The sequence below is a fragment of the Coregonus lavaretus genome (genome assembly GCF_964263955.1).
Source record: "Coregonus lavaretus genome assembly, chromosome: 4".
Taxonomy (NCBI): domain Eukaryota; kingdom Metazoa; phylum Chordata; class Actinopteri; order Salmoniformes; family Salmonidae; genus Coregonus; species Coregonus lavaretus.
In genome coordinates this window covers 67,330,940-67,349,714 of record NC_139991.1, presented here as the reverse complement: position 1 = coordinate 67,349,714, position 18,775 = coordinate 67,330,940, and the positions used below count along the sequence as shown (strand labels likewise).

The 18,775-nt window shown below is 42.8% G+C and overlaps 1 protein-coding gene across 1 annotated transcript in view; it reads left to right on the top strand.

Annotated features, from left to right (window-relative positions):
* Nucleotides 1-2,663: 2,663 nt before the first annotated feature.
* cdk5rap2 (CDK5 regulatory subunit associated protein 2) overlaps nucleotides 2,664-18,775 on the top strand; it is a 70,830-nt gene continuing 54,718 nt past the window's right edge. The window contains exons 1-8 of the mRNA XM_084159772.1: nucleotides 2,664-2,848; nucleotides 7,734-7,798; nucleotides 11,106-11,170; nucleotides 12,120-12,230; nucleotides 14,619-14,695; nucleotides 15,094-15,217; nucleotides 15,790-15,962; nucleotides 16,344-16,551. Of these exons, the coding sequence (XP_084015898.1) occupies nucleotides 2,796-2,848; nucleotides 7,734-7,798; nucleotides 11,106-11,170; nucleotides 12,120-12,230; nucleotides 14,619-14,695; nucleotides 15,094-15,217; nucleotides 15,790-15,962; nucleotides 16,344-16,551 (876 nt within the window). The 5' untranslated portion in view covers nucleotides 2,664-2,795. The remainder of the gene's footprint in view (nucleotides 2,849-7,733; nucleotides 7,799-11,105; nucleotides 11,171-12,119; nucleotides 12,231-14,618; nucleotides 14,696-15,093; nucleotides 15,218-15,789; nucleotides 15,963-16,343; nucleotides 16,552-18,775) is intronic.

The following is an 18,775-nucleotide window of genomic DNA, read 5'->3' as shown; positions in this document are numbered from 1 at the left end:
AATTGTCAATAAAAGCCTTTGACACTTATGGAACGCTTGTAATTATACTTCAGTATACCATAGTAACATCTGACAAAAATATCTAAAAACACTGAAGCAGCAAACTTTGTGAAGACCAATACTTGTGTCATTCTCAAAACTTTTGACCACGACTGTAGTAAGCTGTTAGTAGCCCATGTGCTTCACCCTAATAATTTGGTCCCATTTCCCCTCCCAATTCATTACAAATCAATAAACAATTTACCAAAACATTTAATTCTGTTTACAATGATGTCTCTCTCTTCCCTTTCCTTTCTTCTTTGGCTGGAATTAGAGAAATTCAACTCAAAAGGAACTCAGAGGAGGCCAAGATGTATTGCATGGTCATTGTGAAAATCAGCCCTCATTCATTGGTGGTGCACATGTAGCCTATAGCCTGTTTTAGAGAAACGTAATCGTTGAATATTGTAAGAGCTTTCATTGTCTGCTTGTCCCCTTTATTTATCCTACGGTTCTGACTTGGTGTACAGGGAGAATACTGAAATAACGGCCCATGTTCTGAATTCTGTCGCTGTACATTTCAAAAGTGCTGAACAAATAGTTATATTGACTACGTCCGTCCTAGCTCGCTCATTAATGTCTTAATCGAATTTACGGATTGCCTCTTATCCGCTCGTCGTCCCCTTATGCCATAGTTTGTACATCTCAATTGTCAGTAGAAACCACATTTGTTTAAGCAAGTCAGCCATATCAGCTATGTGTTTTTTAAAGGCAGTAAATGAAGCTGAATTAACTGTTTCGCTGCCAGACAAGGCTCCGCTGATAGCCAGGTGTAGCAGTGGTAAGGTGTTGGGACTGCCGTTGGGACTCTGCTGTTGGGACAGCTTTATGTAGGCCCTAACAGTCTGTGGGCACTGTTTGCCACTGTTATAGTGAAATTAATGTATTGTTTCGTGTTGTGTTGTGTTGTGTTGTGTAGTGTAGTGGGTTTGCTGGCATGCATCCACCACAAAAAAATGGGGGTTTGCCCCACCAAGACTTACATGCTAAAATTGCCACTGGATAGAAGCCACAATCTACAGCATCTGCAATATTAAAGGTTCAACATTATTTTTAGTCAGTAATAGGTTTGTTTGCCACACCTAGGGCTGTAGCGGTGACCAAATTACCGCCACACTGGCAGTCACAAGTCTTATAGGCAGTCAAATTCCACGTGACCGTTTAGTCACGGTAATTAGCCTTCTCCCAAGCTCTGATGCTGCTGATGGTCATTAGAAGCCTACCAAACTCAGCACTCTATTGTCCCTCTAATCACTCTGACATCAATGCAAATGTAATCAAAAATCGAATTAAACACTTCATGATAGCCCATGCACTCATGTTGCTCAACATTTCTATAGGCTATGCAATTGCGTGAGAAAACAGAGTGATGGCCTCTATTAAAAAGCGGAGGATCTCATCAGCCTTCTATAGGCTAGGCCTACTATATTTATTTCTCAACTTTCCTAATATTAAGCACTTTGCTTTTCTTTACAACAGGAGTATAGCCTACCTAGCTGGCATGAAAATGAACAACAGGACACCCCTGCCTAAAGTGACATGATTGACCAAGTCCGCTATGATCACTCTGCTGAAGTACCCCTAACCTTCCAGTCCACATTTAGTTTAATGTATTCCAGAACTAATGATGGGCTTGATGATTTGGTGATCATTGGAATCAGGTTTGCTTTGTACCTCTGTAGCTCAATTGGTAGAGCATGGCGCTTGTAACGCCAGGGTAGTGGGTTCGATCCTCGGGACCACCCATACGTAAAAATGTATGCACACATGACTGTAAATCGCTTTGGATAAAAGCGTCTGCTAAATGGCATATTATTATTATTATTATTTTTACTTGGAATTACAGAAGCAAGCATTCCCATAGATGGTCAGGAGAGGGTGCTATGAACCCAGGCCAAACCGTCAGCTGTAATCTGTGGAGGCGCCAAATGTCACTACATATGTGATGAGCCAAAAAATGTTAACATTTTGAGTAAATTGAGCTATCACTGAGAACATACATAAATAGTTTTTAACTGTGTGGTAACACTACCACAGGACTTTACAGGCCATTATTTGTAAGAGAGCAGAGAGGACAAGAGGAATCATGCAAAAACTAGAAAAGAAAAGTAATATGCGTTATTTCAATTGTATAACATCACTGGTGGTGTATTATGAAAGTGTCCATACAAGTCACTATTGTTCACTATTAGTGAAATGTTATGTAAGCAATCATTGTTTATAACTCATTTTCTTTTTTTTAATATTTGTTTGATGGTTTCATTTTCAAAGTAACTAGGCCAGATTCATATTTTTTTTATATATCTTGTCAAAGATGACATGTTCCATGAGCCTCCCCACCAATCATTGAGAAAAGTGTATTTGTTTTGACCAATCAGACACTGCGCGCCTGCTTTTGGGCTCCACCCTATAATTTCCAACGTTGCACACAAGGTCGCACTGGGGTGTATTCATTACATCAATTCTGTTGCAAAACGTTTTACAACAGAAACGTTTACTCCAAACGGAAAACGTTTTCCAACGAAAACCAGTTTCTATTAGACATATTCAAGTAGGTCCCTCCCCGTTTCGTTCCGTTGTAAAGCTAAATGGCTTCCGTTGTAAGACCTAATGAATACACCCATGATGACGTAAAAATCAAAATGGCGGTAGTAACGACTGCTTTGAATTTTCTACCTGCTTCATATTGAGGTTTACTCGTAAAGATGGGATATTAATTAAAAGGGACATCTATCTGAATTTGATACAATTTCAGGATGGATTCCGTCGTTGGAGATGATCAGACGCTTCCCTTTGACTTCAATGGAAGGTAAGCGATTTGCCTGCCAAGTAAAGCTAGCTACCTACCTAGCATATCTAGCTAACGGTAGTTCAAATTTGTGTTGATAAAACGTTATTTTGTTAGCCGAACGTTCGCTAGGATTAAAGCTAGCTAGCTCACAGACGGGTAAAAAAATAGGGTTGCAACTAATAGCTAGCGTTAGCTTCCCAAGTATTTCAACTCCTCACTTGACTTGGAGCTAGCTAGCGTGTTTCCGTTAACTTAGTTATTGTTATAAATATTTATCTTATGGTAGCTGGTTGCCAACTAGTTATCTGGCTAGTAACGCTAACTAGCCTCGGTTGTTGCCAGTGTTGATGTCATACATTAACGTTAATTCAAACCAAACATTGTATTCTAAACAACAATACTACTAAATAGCTAATCAAATGACTACCTGCACTAACTCTTGCACTGACTCTATTCTATGCACACACTGGACTCTACCCTCACACTGACACCAACACATGCATATTGACGACACACACACACTTTAACTCACCACATACGCTGCTGCTACTGTCTTATCTATCCTATTGCCTAGTCACTTTACCCCTACCTATATGTACAGTACATAGCTAGCTACCTCAATTACCTCGTACCCCTGCACATTGACTCGGTACTGGCACTTCCTGTATATAGCCATGTTATTTTCTACAGTACTCACTATATAGCCATGTTATTTTTTACTCGTTCACTATTTATTCCTCGTTTCACTTACTATTATTTACTTTTATAACCCTACATTGTTGGAAATGGACCCGTAAGTAAGCATTTCACTGTTAGTCTACACCTGTTGTCTACGAAGCAGGTGACATAAAATTTGATTTGATCAACCCACCACAGTTGTGCAACTCATGCAGTCAGCTGTGGTAAAATGTACATAGCTAGCTAATGTTAACTTGCGAAACAACCAACAAGGCAGTTCATTATTGTGCCTTCGCATAGCTAATTAGCCTCGCGAATGTTGAATAACATTCCATTTGTGAACTTACTCGACCTGTTGCCGCAAATTTTGTATTTTGTGGGTATAAATGATACAAAATATCCACAGGTAAGTATTATTAAACCGACTTGAAAACGCGGGTCTCTGTGTGTGGCTATCACTATTTGTTTGCTCATCACCTGAAGCACGCGCACAAGACGGAAGAACATGCATGCATACTAACCAGTGTTTCCGCTGCACTCATTTTGCTGTGGTACAGCGCCAGGGCAAAATCATTGCCGCCACGCAAAAACGAATATGGAACATAAAAAAATATTTCTGCTGAGGCGCACTTTGAAGATGCAAGAACAGTCCATATTTACTTTTCCTGATCAAACAACAAATCTGACAACCCCATAGTAGAATAGTTGATCTATTTACCTAAGTCGGCTTGTTGTGTGTTCTATGCGAGAAATATTTATCTCGTTGCGCAGTCTAGTTATGAGTGCAAGCTGACAAGCAGTCAATGCACAACCATTCTTGCAATTGCGAGAACAGCAGTTTTAATAATGGCCATTGTTAAAAAGAGAGGGCTCCCAGCTTTCGATTCTTACTTTATTTCTCAACTACTAAATATGCACGAACTGCACCATTTTAAACCCAGTTTTTAGCAGTGGCATGGTTATGCACTTTAAGGCTCTGCAATTAGCAGTGAGTGCATAGGGGAGAGTGGGGCTGACTGTAACACCTGTCAATTGTAGGGTAACTTTAGGTACAATCCTCAAAATAATTAGTTGTGAGTGACTTGATCAACTCCTTGATATGCCACACTTGTCATGTGAATGCATTATCTTGGCATAGGAGAAATGCTCACTAACAGGGATGTACTATTATAATCTCCACCCGGCACAGCCAGAAAGGGACTGGCCACCCCTCAGAGCCTGGTTCCTCTCTAGGTTTCTGCCTTTCTAGGGAGATTTTCCTAGCCACCTTGCTTCTACATCTGCATTGCTTGCTGTTTTGTGTTTTAGGCTGGGTTTCTGTATAGCACTTTGTGACATCTGCTGATGTAAAAAGTGCTTTATAAATAACATTTGATTGATTGGAAACACATTTGTGGTCACACCAGATACTGACTGGTTTTCTGATCCATGCCCCTACAAAAAAAAAAAAAGTATCTGTGTCCAACCGATGCATATCTGTATTCCCAGTCATGTGAAGTCCATAGATTAGGGCCTAATTTATTTATTTCATTTGGATGGTTTCCTTATATGAACTGTAACTCAGTAAAATCTTTGAAATTGGTGAGTTTTATATTTTTGTTCAGTGTAGTTAAAAGATCATCACTTGGGATCTGGCTAATGATTAGCCCAATAGGGTAAATGCAAATAGGCAACCCCATGCTTCAGCCTATTTATTTGCACTTTGCTGGGTGCAACCCCCCTCTGCGACCTAACCGAAGTCTTGCAGGTGCATTGTTTTATGCATGTGTCACGTGATAGAAATCTCAACAGCAGTACCAGCATTTGGAAAAGTCTGTTTGGTAATACTTTCCTGTGGATATTTTTCTCAAATTGCTACCCACAAAAGGACAAACCGCAAAGTAAATTGAAATTAAATGATATTCAACATTCTGGCTTGTAGAGCTTGTGAGAGGACATTTTCCAAACAAATGTATGACGTTAATCTCCGACTGTGTAACCAGAGGTATCAGTCTGTCAGGCAAACTAGCCCCATTTGTACTTTAATATTTAGCTACACTAGCTAACTCTATTATTGAGTACAGTTGGTCATGGATTTAATGGCAAGGTCTTGTGGTTTCTTTTTGTCTGAGCTTGCAATACTAGCCTATTTTTAAACACCACGGATGATGACTTCACATGTGGGTGAGTCGTTCCCTGTCACAACAAATCAGCAAAGTCCTCCCCTCTAATTATTTTCGGGGAGTTCACGTGAAAAGCGGAAACCATGCATGTGGCTGTGAAATTGCTTCTTCCTTGCAACTATGTAACGTTTAGGCTAGCCAATACAGATATGTTTTCTTCCTGTATGCTTGCCATGAAGTGGGTCACTGTCTAATATTGGTAGGTGAACCTCTAATTTTACCCCATTGTTAGCTAGAGAGTCTAGTTGTAGATGAACCTACATGTTTGTTTTTAGTTGTAATTTGTTGGACATATTGCTATCCTTAGACTCCTGGCCAAGGTTAATATAGCAGCTGTGTGTGTCTGTGTTCCAGTGAATCGTTTAACTATGTAGCCCACCAATAAACAAGGTGGGTGCATGTGTTGAATGGGATCATCCAGGTAGTAAGTCACCACAGTAGTTCAAGACGTAAGCGACTGGTGTGGTGAAAATGACTTAATTCTGAAACCTGACTCGCTTAAGTCAGCAATTAAACAGTGCAATTTGGGTACTCCAGAGCAAAGATCTCTACAACTATTCTTACTCGTTATGTAATATTAGGCTTTGTAACTGGCGTTGGAATGCTAAACAGGAAAACGTTCAAATGTACAAAGAGGAAGTCGATGTTTACTGGCTGCCTCTTTCTGGCTCATACTACGCTGAGTAACGGAGTTGGCATGGGTCAAGTCATTGGTACTGTTACTCTATAATGCTTTAGTTCCATAGACACTGAGCTATAACCATGTACATGTTCACTGTGTGATGGGTGTGTGTGCCATGACGACATCATAGCTATATCCTATGCCAGCCCATTAGTCCTCCTCCTACTGTTGGTTAAGCGCTGACTTTGGTTAACTAGCACTCAGTGACACACGAAGGCTGGGTCTGTCTGTGTGGTGAGTCCTGCCACAGTGTTATGTCAGTTCAGTTGTCAAAACGCTGAACCGTCCTGTTTAATATCTGGGTCTGTTGTCTGCTGTGGTGGTGTTCCTGAGTTGTTTGCGTCAGTGCTGCTGTGACTGAGTTTGTGAGTGACCTGTGGTTAACACTTGTAATTTGTCTGTCTTAGTTCAAATCTGTTGACAAGTATTCTACAATCCTTGCTCCTGGGAAGTAGGCACCCAGGGTGTGCAGACCATACCACTGCTGTGGACATGAGTGTTTAGACATGGTTTCTCTCCAAATTGTTGGGTAATATTCACTTGGGTTAGGAAGGCCTGAGAGATGTTGGTGGCAATTGTAGAGGCATTGAATTGTTAATTCTGCCGTGCTGTGCCATCCTTTGTATCCTATTGTATTCATAATAGTTAGCCTAGGCTAGGCTATCTAATATTGGTTAGTTGTGAGCTTAGCGGTAGCAGAGCTTCTCCATTGACAGCACTGTTTTCATTGCAGTCTTATTAGTTTGTGGTAGTAGCATCTCCCCAATGTCATCGGCCTTGTCCAGATGTGTATATTGTGTTGTGTGCCTGACTGTGTGACTCCACTGTGTTCCCTTCTTGGCTGAGTGATGTTTGGCTGAGCAGGTCCACAGTAGCTGCTTGTTTAGCAATGAAAGCACTCTGAGTCTGTCCCCTCTTCTCTGGACCTGAGAGCCAGCCTGCCATTGGCACATGGTCTTCTCCAGTCCAGTGTACTCTGCATGGCACACAGAGGAATCACCTAAACAATGACTTGGGGGAGAAAGGCATTGCACTGTCAGAGTGAATCAAATGAACCAGAGACAAATTGTCCTGCTATTTATGGAACTTCCTTAGGGGCTAGGGAACAGGCGAGCCAAGCGTAATGCTTAAACTACATCAGGACATTTCAAATTTTTCATATTTTTTTTAAAAGCAGGGCGTTTTGATTGCACAGTTCTGTATTGGCTGTGCTAAAGGAGGTTTTCTGTATTTTTGATTGTGGTATTGACTAATACTTTGGCTGTGTGTTGTTGGATGCAGTTATTACAGCCTATTACTTACAATGTTGAGTCTTCACATGTTGGATCCACACTGAGACTGGCTGTGTTTTCTTTCCCTAATGGATTCATTTTATCTCCAGCTGTAGCATGTCCAAACTCCCAGACTCCATAGACGTTGGGGATTTCTCCATGGACAACATGACAGGTACAGTACATGCTTCCGTGTTACACACACGCAAACACACAGTTTCCCATAGGTGCTCCTCTAGGGTACCGCTACCTAGGTTACCTACCCTTGGGTATTGTGACTTCTTTAAACAAGTGTTGTATCTCTAGAGAGGTCGAGAGAGAGAGAAAGATGGATGAGACCCAGCTTATTCTAAGTATCCTAGCCCTAAATGGTTTCACCATCCGCTTGATTTTGTATGGAGTTGCAGAGCAACTGCTTTGCACAATCAATTGATTTACTTACTCCAGGTCTGAATCTGTGATTTTTTTATTTTATTATTAATATTATTATTATTATTATTGTTTTTGCCAGCTGATCCAGGGACACACCTTTTTAGCAGCGCTTTCTGTCTGGCTCAGCTGTGCTAATCCCCTAGGTAACCAGACACCTGAGACAATTATAGCGTCTCTTTGCAGCCTGTAGCTGACATGCCACCGTGACTGCAGACTGGGCTCTCCTCTGGGACGGCTGGACGGAGGGGCAGCAGCCCAACTGTACATGAACATGAGATTGAACATGACCGCTGGTCATTTTTGAAAAGCAAAATAAACTGTAAAACTGAAGAGTGATAGTTCCCATGTTAAGCAATGGGGCAGTGAACAGGTTTTTAGTGTAGTGTAAAAATGTGCTGTTAATTTATTTAGTGTTATATGAGCAGTGGTGGAGTCAGTCGGTCTGTGGTTGACTTGGCTCACTGACCTCAGGAGAGCTAAACTGGGCAGCTTTCCAAGATAAAACTCAGTCTCTTTCACCGCTAATCTCTCTGTGTACGCGTGAGGGTGTTTATCATCACTATGATTTACCCTGGTGTTTTTCAGAATAAAGCTTGGTACTGTAACAAAGGGTTTAAGATTAACCATGTCATTACCATAGAAATAAGAATGAATAGAATGGGCTTGGAAGCTCTAACCCTGGCAATTGACTGGCAAATTCATGTGGACACTCGCAATGGCTGCCTGGTATTGCAAGGCAAGCAACTTTGAAGCATGTATGAGAGCATCAGCTGTTCCGGATGACTATGTGATCACGCTCTCCGTAGCCGATGTGAGTAAGACTTTTAAGCAGGTCAACATTCACAAGGCCGCAGGGCCAGACGGATTACCAGAAAGTGTACTCCGAGCATGCACTGACCAACTGGCAAGTGTCTTCACTGACATTTTCAACAAGTCCCCTGTAGCTCAGTTGGTACAGCATGGCGCTTGCAACGCCAGGGTTGTGGGTTCGTTTCCCATGGGGGGCCAGTATGAAAATGTATGCACTCACTAACTGTAAGTCGCTCTGGATAAGAGCGTCTGCTAAATGACTTAAATGTAATGTAAAATGTCCCTGACTGAGTCTGTAATACCAACATGTTTCAAGCAGACCACCATAGTCCCTGTGCCCAAGAACACTAAGATAACCTGCCTAAATGACTACCGAGCCGTAGCACTCACGTCTGTAGCCATGAAGTGCTTTGAAAGGCTGGTCATGACTCACATCAACACCATTATCCCAGAAACCCTAGACCCACTCCAATTTGCATACCGCCCCAACAGATCCACAGATGATCCACAGTATGAAAATGTATGCACTCACTAACTGTAAGTTGCTCTGGGTAAGAGCGTCTGCTAAAATGACTAAAATGTAAATTATGCAATCTCTATTGCACTCCACACTGCCCTTTCCCACCTGGACAAAAGGAACACCTACGTGAGAATGCTATTCATTGACTACAGCTCAGCGTTCAACACCATAGTGCGCTCAAAGCTCATCACTAAGCTAATGACCCTGGGACTAAACACCTCCCTCTGCAACTGGATCCTGGACTTCCTGACGGGCCGCCCCCAGGTGGTAAGGGTAGGTAACAACACATCTGCCACGCTGATCCTCAACACGGGGGCCCCTCGGGGGTGCGTGCTCAGTCCCCTCTTGTACTCCATGTTCACCCATGACTGCATGGCCAGGCACGACTCCAACACCATCATTAAGTTTGCAGACGACACAGCAGTGGTAGGCCTGATCACCGACAACGATGAGACAGCCTATAGGGAGGAGGTCAGAGACCTGGCCGTGTGGTGCCAGGATAACAACCTCTCCCTCAAAGTGATCAAGACAAAGGAGATGATTGTGGACTACAGGGGAAAAAAGAGGACTGAGCACGCCCCCATTCTCATCGATGGGGCTGTAGTGGACCAGGTTGAGAGCTTCAAGTTCCTTGGTGTCCACATCACCAACAAACTATCATGGTCCAAACACACCAATACAGTCGTGAAGAGGGCACGACAAAGCCTATTCCCCCTCAGGAGACTGAAAACATTTGGCATGCTTCTACAGCTGCACCATCGAGAGCATCCTGACTGGTTGCATCACCGCCTGGTATGGCAACTGCTCGGCCTCCGACCGCAAGGCACTACAGAGGGTAGTGCGTAAGGCCCAGTACATCACTGGGGCCAAGCTTCCTGCCATCCAGGACCTCTATACCAGGTGGTGTCAGAGGAAGGCCCTAAAAATTGTCAAAGACTCCAGCCACCCTAGTCATAGACTGTTCTCTCTGCTACCGCACGGCAAGTGGTACTGGAGCGCCAAGTCTAGGTCCAAAAGGCTTCTTAACAGCTTCTACCCCCAAGCCATAAGACTCCTGAACAGCTAATCATGGCTACCCGGACTATTTGCTATGCCCCTCTTTTACTCTGCTGCTACTCTCTGTTTATTACCTAAGCATAGTCACTTTAACTCTACCCACATGTACAAATTACCTCGACTAACCGGTGCCCCCGCACATTGACTTTGTACCGGTACCCCCTGTATATAGCCTTCCTACTGTTATTTTATTTTACTGCTGCTCTTTTATTTTTGACTTGTCTATTTTTACTTAACACTTTTATTTTATTTTCTTAACTGCATTGTTGGTTAAGGGCTTGTAAGTAAGCATTTCACTGTAAGGTCAACACCTGTTGTATTCAGTGCATGTGACAAATACAATTTGATTTGACAATTTTGGAATGTTCTATCAACTGATACTGGATTGCCATGTTAATGTAGAATATTAATTCAAATGATGCTAACTGATGTCGCTCATGCAATGGAATGTATTTTTTGTAATGTCAGTTGAGTTGATTCAACAAATTACAGCACAGGGTACACTTCCTGCTTTTACTTCCTGGCATGGGTACACTCAAAATGGCTGCCAGTCCACCCATTATGCCATCGTTGACTTGAATGGAGACAGCCTTTCTATTTATTTTTATTTCATTACAGTATGTGAACTGAACTAATGTCAATTTTCCCTCTTGTTCTTCTACAGCCCCTACGTTCCCAGATAAGATGTCCCCCGTCAAGGCCGCTCTCACCCTAAAAGACTACGAGAACGTGAGTGATTTTCATCACTCCAATCCCTATTATGGAGATGTTTTCTGCCTTACCTGACAAGGTCTCCAACCATTGTGGATTCAATTTTCAAGAGGGCTGTTCATGTGTCAGGATCCTCTGAGACTCTAACCAGCATTGTCTGTCTCAAACTAGTTATTTATCCAAATATGTTACATTTAAAATCGTCATAATTTCATGGTAAACCATTGAATGGAAATAGACCACTGCAGCATGCATGTAGGCTAAGCACTATGGAGCCAAGCCTTATCCCAGTATCAGCGACAGACACGTCGGATATTATGATTTTTAATAAGCCTGATCCAGTGTCTAGCCAAACCAAGGAGAACAGGACAACCACTTAGCCGTTTTCCAAGCATGGGGGGAGAGAGCCTACAGTAGGGGACGCCTGCTGCAATTCAGTGGTTTACTCAGATTTCTATTTTCTCCCTGTGCTGGATGATTAGAGGTTGGTAGAGGGGGTCCTCTAGACTCTAATCTCCTCCTCCTGCCCCCGCGCCCCGCCCCAGATGTGTGCACAATAATGCACAGTCTGCCGAAGCTGAATGCCTCTCTCCCCTTCCCCAGACCATAACCACTCTCTCAAACATGGCTTATTACACTACCGCACTAGCTCCCCCCCCCCCCCACCCCTCGTCTCTCTCTGTGCGTGTGCTTCTCCACTGGAGCATGTGAAATGATTGCTTTTTCTCCGGGGATAAATTGCTCAGCTGCTATGTTATTTTGACCTAATTTACTGTATTTGCAGTAGCCTTGTTTATAGACTGTATAGGCAGTGAAAGGGGTGGGTAAACAACGGTCTGATTTTCAAGAACGTAGTACCTTTTTTAATGGCTGTAACCTTTCGTTTTCAGTGTCCAACAAAGTGTCTCCTTTTCAAATGAAATGAATTCAGAGGTTACATAATGTCTTCATCTTCTTCTATTCTCAGCAAATCATGACTCTGAAGAAGGAGAACTTTAACCTGAAGCTGCGGATTTACTTCATGGAGGAGCGCATGCAGCAGAAATGTGACGACTCAACAGAGGACATCTACAAAACGGTGTGTGTGTGTGTGTGTGTGTGTGTAGGGGGGGAGGGGGTGTGGTCATGTGTTACGTCATTCACACCCTTCAGTGCCATGATAATGTAATATGTGACTCAGTCATTCAGAATTAGGAAGGATGACCACATGGCCCCAGCAGCCATGAATACAACAGGCCATTGTTCCAACTAGGGCTGGGCGGTATACTGTATTTTACCATATACCAGTATTGATGCACTGACCGGTTAGAGTTTTTTTTAACTTTACTCTCTATAATGGTATTTCAATGTTTGGTTTGTTAAATGTGATGCGCAACTCCGGTGCTTATAATGTCCGTTTTTTTATAGTTTACTCTGTTTGATACTTTAGTCATCTCTCTCTCCCTCTCCTCCTGCTGCATGCCAACTAAACACTCCAAGCCATTCCCCCTGTCACTCAAGGAGAGAGTAGTTTCTCCACCACTGAGTCACGAGCACTTTCTTGCTGTTCACTCTGCATGGTCAGATGGATGCAACAAGATGTTGGTGACATGCTGCTTTCCACAAGCATTCTATAATTACGTATTAGTTTATGTATTTTACTGTCTGCAAACTGTCTGCTAGTTTCTTTTCTTAGCAAGTTGTTGCTAAAATCATTTGTGTTAGCCGCTAATGCTAATCACTAGTTAGCTGGCTAGCTAGCTTGCTAAATGTAATCAAGTCAAGCTTTATTTATACAGCACATTTCAGACATGGAATGCAACACAATGTGCTTTACAGGAAAAAACAAATAAACAATTAAAATAAAAACGGAAATATTGACTACACAACAAACATAAGATATTAAAATGAAAAAATGACACAAACTAAACAACTAAAAAGCACCCCAAGGAAAAGCGAAACTAAAAATATGTTGTAATATCTCTTTCAGTTTCTGCCCCCCCCCCCCCCCATGTTCTCTGCCAGGCTATTTCAGAGGCTGGGAGCATAATAACTAAAGGCTGCCGCTCCATGCCTCTTGGTCCTAGGCCTCCTGTAGCTCAGTTGGTAGAGCATGGCGCTTGCAACGCCAGGGTTGTGGGTTCGATTCCCACGGGGGGCCAGTATGAAAAATGTATGCACTCACTAACTGTAAGTCGCTCTGGATAAGTGTGTCTGCTAAATGACTAAAAATGTTTTAAAAAATGTCCTAGGCTTTGTTCCAGAGGACTTGCAGGACCTACTGGGTACATAACTTAAAAGCATGTCTGACATGTATTGGGGTGCACAATTGTGGATTGATTTAAAAAACAATAGAAGAATCTTAAAATGTATTCTACAACTCACAGGCAGCCAGTGCAGAGACCTTAAAACCAGTGTAATGTGTGCTCTTCGTCTGGTCCTGGTCAGTACCCGTGCTGCAGCATTCTGTATATGTTTTGCAGTTGACCAATGGCATTCTTCGGTAGACCAGACAGGAGAGCATTACAGTAGTCAAGCCTGCTTGTAATAAAAGCATGGATGAGTCTTTCTGTATCAGCCTGAGAGAGAGCGAGAGAAACGGCCGCACCGTGGCAATGTTTCAGGTGGTAAACAGCTATTGTGGTCACATTCCGAGTTGGATTGAACAGTATAAATGGAGAAAGCCCCATGGAAATCACTTATAATTTATGTTTTGCCACCCTAGGGTAATGAACTACTTAGAAAGCATATTTAGAACTTCTATTATTCAAAAACATAAAATGTCGTCAAATACTGTCATACTGCCAAAATTTGAAACAATTGTGATATGATATTTTGTCCATATCTCCCAGCCCTAGTTCCACCCAAAAACACATCTAACCCCCACCAGAGTTTAGTCCACTGATCTCAGACCAGTCTCACTACTTTACTAAATACCCATCTAACATGTCTCGGGGTTCTCCCCAAAGAATGTAAGAGTGGCGCTGCGCCACCTTGTGGGCCTCCCACTGCCATACGCAGCAGCAGCGAACCACCTTGTAAAAAAATCATTTGGAGAATCCGGTGTCTTACATTTAGCCCACTGATCTGAGACCAGTCTCACTACTTTATTAAATGCCCAACTAACATATCTCACATTTAGCCCACTGATCTCAGAGACAAGTCTCTGTCTTTAATCCTCATAGAAAAATATTGTCTGATTTTTCCTAAATTCTATTTTACGACTATCCACCTGCGTTTGAGTACACACTTACTCATTGTTATGATATGAACACATAGCTTCCAGTGCCAAAGCGAATTACATTGTTGAAGTATGCAGTTGAGGACCGTACTCAACATATTCTCAGACCATACTTGGAGTGCTTTAGGAACCACTCCAAAACAAATACAAAGCAGGAATGAAACATTGGATCTAAGCTACGGTGTGCCAGGTTTTTCCACTGTGTTAAAGTGAATGGAAGTTTGACTGAATTATTGTCCTTCTCAGAACATTGAGCTGAAGGTGGAGGTGGAGTCTATGAAGCGAGATCTGGCAGAGAAGCATGAGCTACTGGTGTCTGCATCGTGAGTACAGACTACTGATGCTATCTGTCTATGAGTACAGACTACTGATGCTATCTGTCTGTGAGTACAGACTACTGATGCTATCTGTCTGTAAGTACAGACTACTGACTGTCACAACCTACACACTCTGTCAACTAACACTGTCATTTAAGTCATCAATAGTTCTGACTGGACTATTCAAATATGACTGTCCTAAACATCACTGACTCACTTTTCACTCTTTGATTAATCACTAGTTAATTAGTTGGAAAGCATTGACTGTCACTGATCCAAGTGTGTGTGTGTGTTAGAGGGCCAGTTGTGTATTTTTGCCCTTTGTTTGTCAAATAACTTTGGTTTATTTAGTCAATTATTGAAAATCCAAATGAATAAAACAACTTTGACTCCTGTCTTGTCAGGAAAGCCTTGGAGAGCCTGGCAGGTAGAGAGTCAGGTGACTCCCTGCGTGTGCGAGAGCGAGCCCACAGAGAGATGGACGCACTCAGAGACACTCTCAACAAGCGCGTCGCTGAGCTGGAGCAGGTTAGCACTGGGCTAGCGCGTTACTACACTAATATGAACACTGACTGCAGTGAAAAGCCATGGCCTATATTCTGGGTGGAAGTGCTGAAAATGAAAGCATGTAACACTTACTTAAGAATGACATTAAACATAGGGTATAAAATAACGTTATGTGAAGCTAGCTAGGACAAAACACCTGACATGTGCTGGCCTGCTGGGCCCCTCACTGTAGATTTAAAGGGGAATTCCAATCAAAAGTTGAAATTTGTTCTTTAGCTTTTCATATTTCTTCTGATATGTCTTGCCCACAGGAGGTTGGTGGCGCCTTAATTGGGGAGGACGGGCTTGTGGTAATGGCTGGAGCAGAATCAGTGGAATGGTATCAAATACATGGTTTCCATGTGTTTGATGCCATTCCATTTGCTCCGTTCCAGCCATTATTATGAGCCGTCCTCCCCTCAGCAGCCTCCACTAGTCTTACCATGTGTCTAAGAGACTTTAGTCAAAGTTGGGTGATAATGAAAAGGCACATTATTGGACAAGGTCAGTGACTAGTCTTGGAACATTCCCATCAATTTCCTCCTCCATGTCAGGGTCTGAGAGCGGCCGAGGAGGAAGTTGACAAGATGGCCGCCATCGCCGAGCAGGAGAAGGTGAGAAGCATCGGTATGGAGAAGCAGCTCTTGGCCCTGGGCCTGTCGGGAACCTTCACCCCCATCCATGTTCCCAGCCACGACCTGCAGCAGGCTCTACAGGAGAAAAACGGGTAAGGACAGCTACAAAGGGGTTTTTCAACGAAGTGTAATGCTGCGTCCAAAATGGCTCCCTATATGGTGCAATACTTTTGACCATTCAAAAGTAGTGCACTATATAGGCAATAGGGTTACATTTCAAATGCAGCCCATGTACTTCATTTAATATCTGCTGTGATATTCTACACTGACACCAACATGTTGATCATGGAGAAATGAGATTATGTAGCCCTGATGTACTCTCTCTTCTGTTTCACCTGCCTTGAGTATGAAACCTAGTAGTTATGTGTTATCCCAATGGCACCTAAATGTAAGGACAATATGCCATTTGTTTATAATGGGGATAAATGTTTTGAAAATGTAGATATAACGTAGCCTACTTTTGGTCCCTCCAGTGTCATAGATCAATTGATGATATCCGTGGTGAACCAGGAAGCTGTGATCCAACGGCTACAAAGTACTGGCAGAGACCAGGGGACGGACGCACCAACCACAGAGCACATCCGACAACTCTCTGCTATCATTGGCCAGAAAGATGAGGAACTGCAGACTCTGAGGGCTGAGCTGGGCGGAGAGAAGGGCAGGACGGAGAGGGACCATCAGGTGGATATTTTTCTATCTCCATATTACCTAATGCATATCAGCTCAATATCTCAATCTACCAACTTTACCTCTCTTACACCATGTGTTACGAACCCCATGGCTTTATAAGTCTAGGGTGGATGGAAAAGAGACCGTAACATAACTCATGCTAATTAGAATATCGCCAACGAACAGTGAGAACAAAAATACGCCGACAACCACAAAGCTACCGTCAAACACAAAAATGTTTATTATAAACACACAGTAAAGGTTTGGGGAAAAGGGGCTGAGCAGGACCCAAGGAATGAAACAATAATGTAAAAAAATAACTAAACTGATCTTGCCTGCCTCAAGAACTGCTAAGCTTACTACTAACTACACAAAAATACAGTGGGTGGTCTGCTCAGGTCTAACTAGTGTTTATAGACAAAGTTTTCCTACGGGTAGTGTATGCCCAAGGGCGATTTGCTAAAAATCCCCTTTTCCCAGGAACAAACAAACAACATAGTTACCATATGGAGTAAACAGCAAATGAGTGAGTACACAAAAACAAGACACCACAGTATCCATACTCACAAACAAAAAGAGTCTCTGTCAGAAAACACAACTGATCAGCAGATGAACTGATGACTGACAGGTGGGACACACCAACGACCTCCAATCAGGAACACAAAGGACACCTGTGATTAGGGCAGAAGGAGAGGAAAAACACAAATACACATACAGGATACCTGTATCCGTAACACCATGTAATGACAGACCGTCAGGGAATCTGTGATTCCTTCCCGTCCAGTATTTCCTAGCCTGCTTCTCAACCGTATTGAAGGAAAAGGCCCAAGGTCCATTCCCTCGTTCTCCAGTGCGTTTTGAGAACAAAGTGAGGAGAGCGAATGCCAGGAATTGAATAAAGATGTATTGAGAAGGAGCCAGACTCTCAGAACGAGTGCCTAAGGGGGTAGGAGCCGGTTGAGGTTGTTTCTGGATGGGGCCATAGTGTCAGAGTTTCTGGAAAGGGCCATGGGTAGATCTCAATAATGCATACTCCTCGCTTCTCTCCTCGTCTCCTTCTCAAAACCCATTGGATGAGAAAGCCGAAGGTCCCTCCCGTCTGAGCTTTTCCTCCAATGGGTTTTGAGAAGGAGAGGAGGGGGGGGGGAGAAGACGGGACGTGATGAGTATGCAATTGACATCTTCCCATAGTGTCTGACAGTGCATACACTGATGCGTATTAGAATTATCTGACCTCTGAGTGTCCAACTAGAGTGCACTTGCTTGTGATTTGTCTGTTTTGTTGGGTTGTAGGACACTCCTTTTGTTGTCTAATTCTGTGGCGCCGCTTTTATTTTGTGAGGGGTCAAGGTTTGCCCACCAGGCATTAGCTACCCTCTCTTAGCTGTCTCCTGCATTCATGTAATTAAAGTGTACACACACACACACACACACGTCCTCTGGCCATATATCTCTCTCTGTGCGACACGGAACAGACACAATCTGTCAGGCGGTTTGACTCTGGATCTGCTCTATGAGAGGAAATGCATTCTGACGTGATTATTGTCGAATGTGTTGCCCTTTTTACGTCCGTATGCCTCCTGTTATGTTGTTTACAGTGAAGTTGGTTTCTGCTGGTTTCTCTGTGTGTGTTCTGCTGTGTTGTGGCAGGCCAGGCAAGGGCTTTGTAGTTTATAGAAGTTGCCGTCATCAGAGGAAGCTGACGTGATTGGTTCCCCAGGTAGAGAAGGAGAGTTGTCAGATGTCTGTTCTATTCTTCTCAACCAACAACAAGCTAACATTATAGTCTATTGCTATAATCTATCTACTTTATTGACTCGCTGGATAAGAGCGTCTGCTAAATCAAATTCTATTGGTCACATACACATGTTTAGCAGATGTTATTGCGGGTGTAGCGAAATGCTTGTGTTCCTAGCTCCAGCAGTGCAGTAATATCTAACAATACACAAATCTAAAAGAATGGAATTAAGAAATATAGAAATATTAGTATGCGCGATGTCGGAGTCCGGAGAGTGTGTGTGTGTGATGTATAGACATGGACAGTATGTGGATAGAATATATAGTATATCTAAAGAATGCGTGGATAGAATAGTATATGTACAGCAATAGTTGAATAGGATGAACTTGACTAGAATACAGTGGGGAAAAAAAGTATTTAGTCAGCCACCACTTGTGCAAGTTCTCCCACTTAAAAAGATGAGAGAGGCCTGTAATTTTCATCATAGGTACACATCAA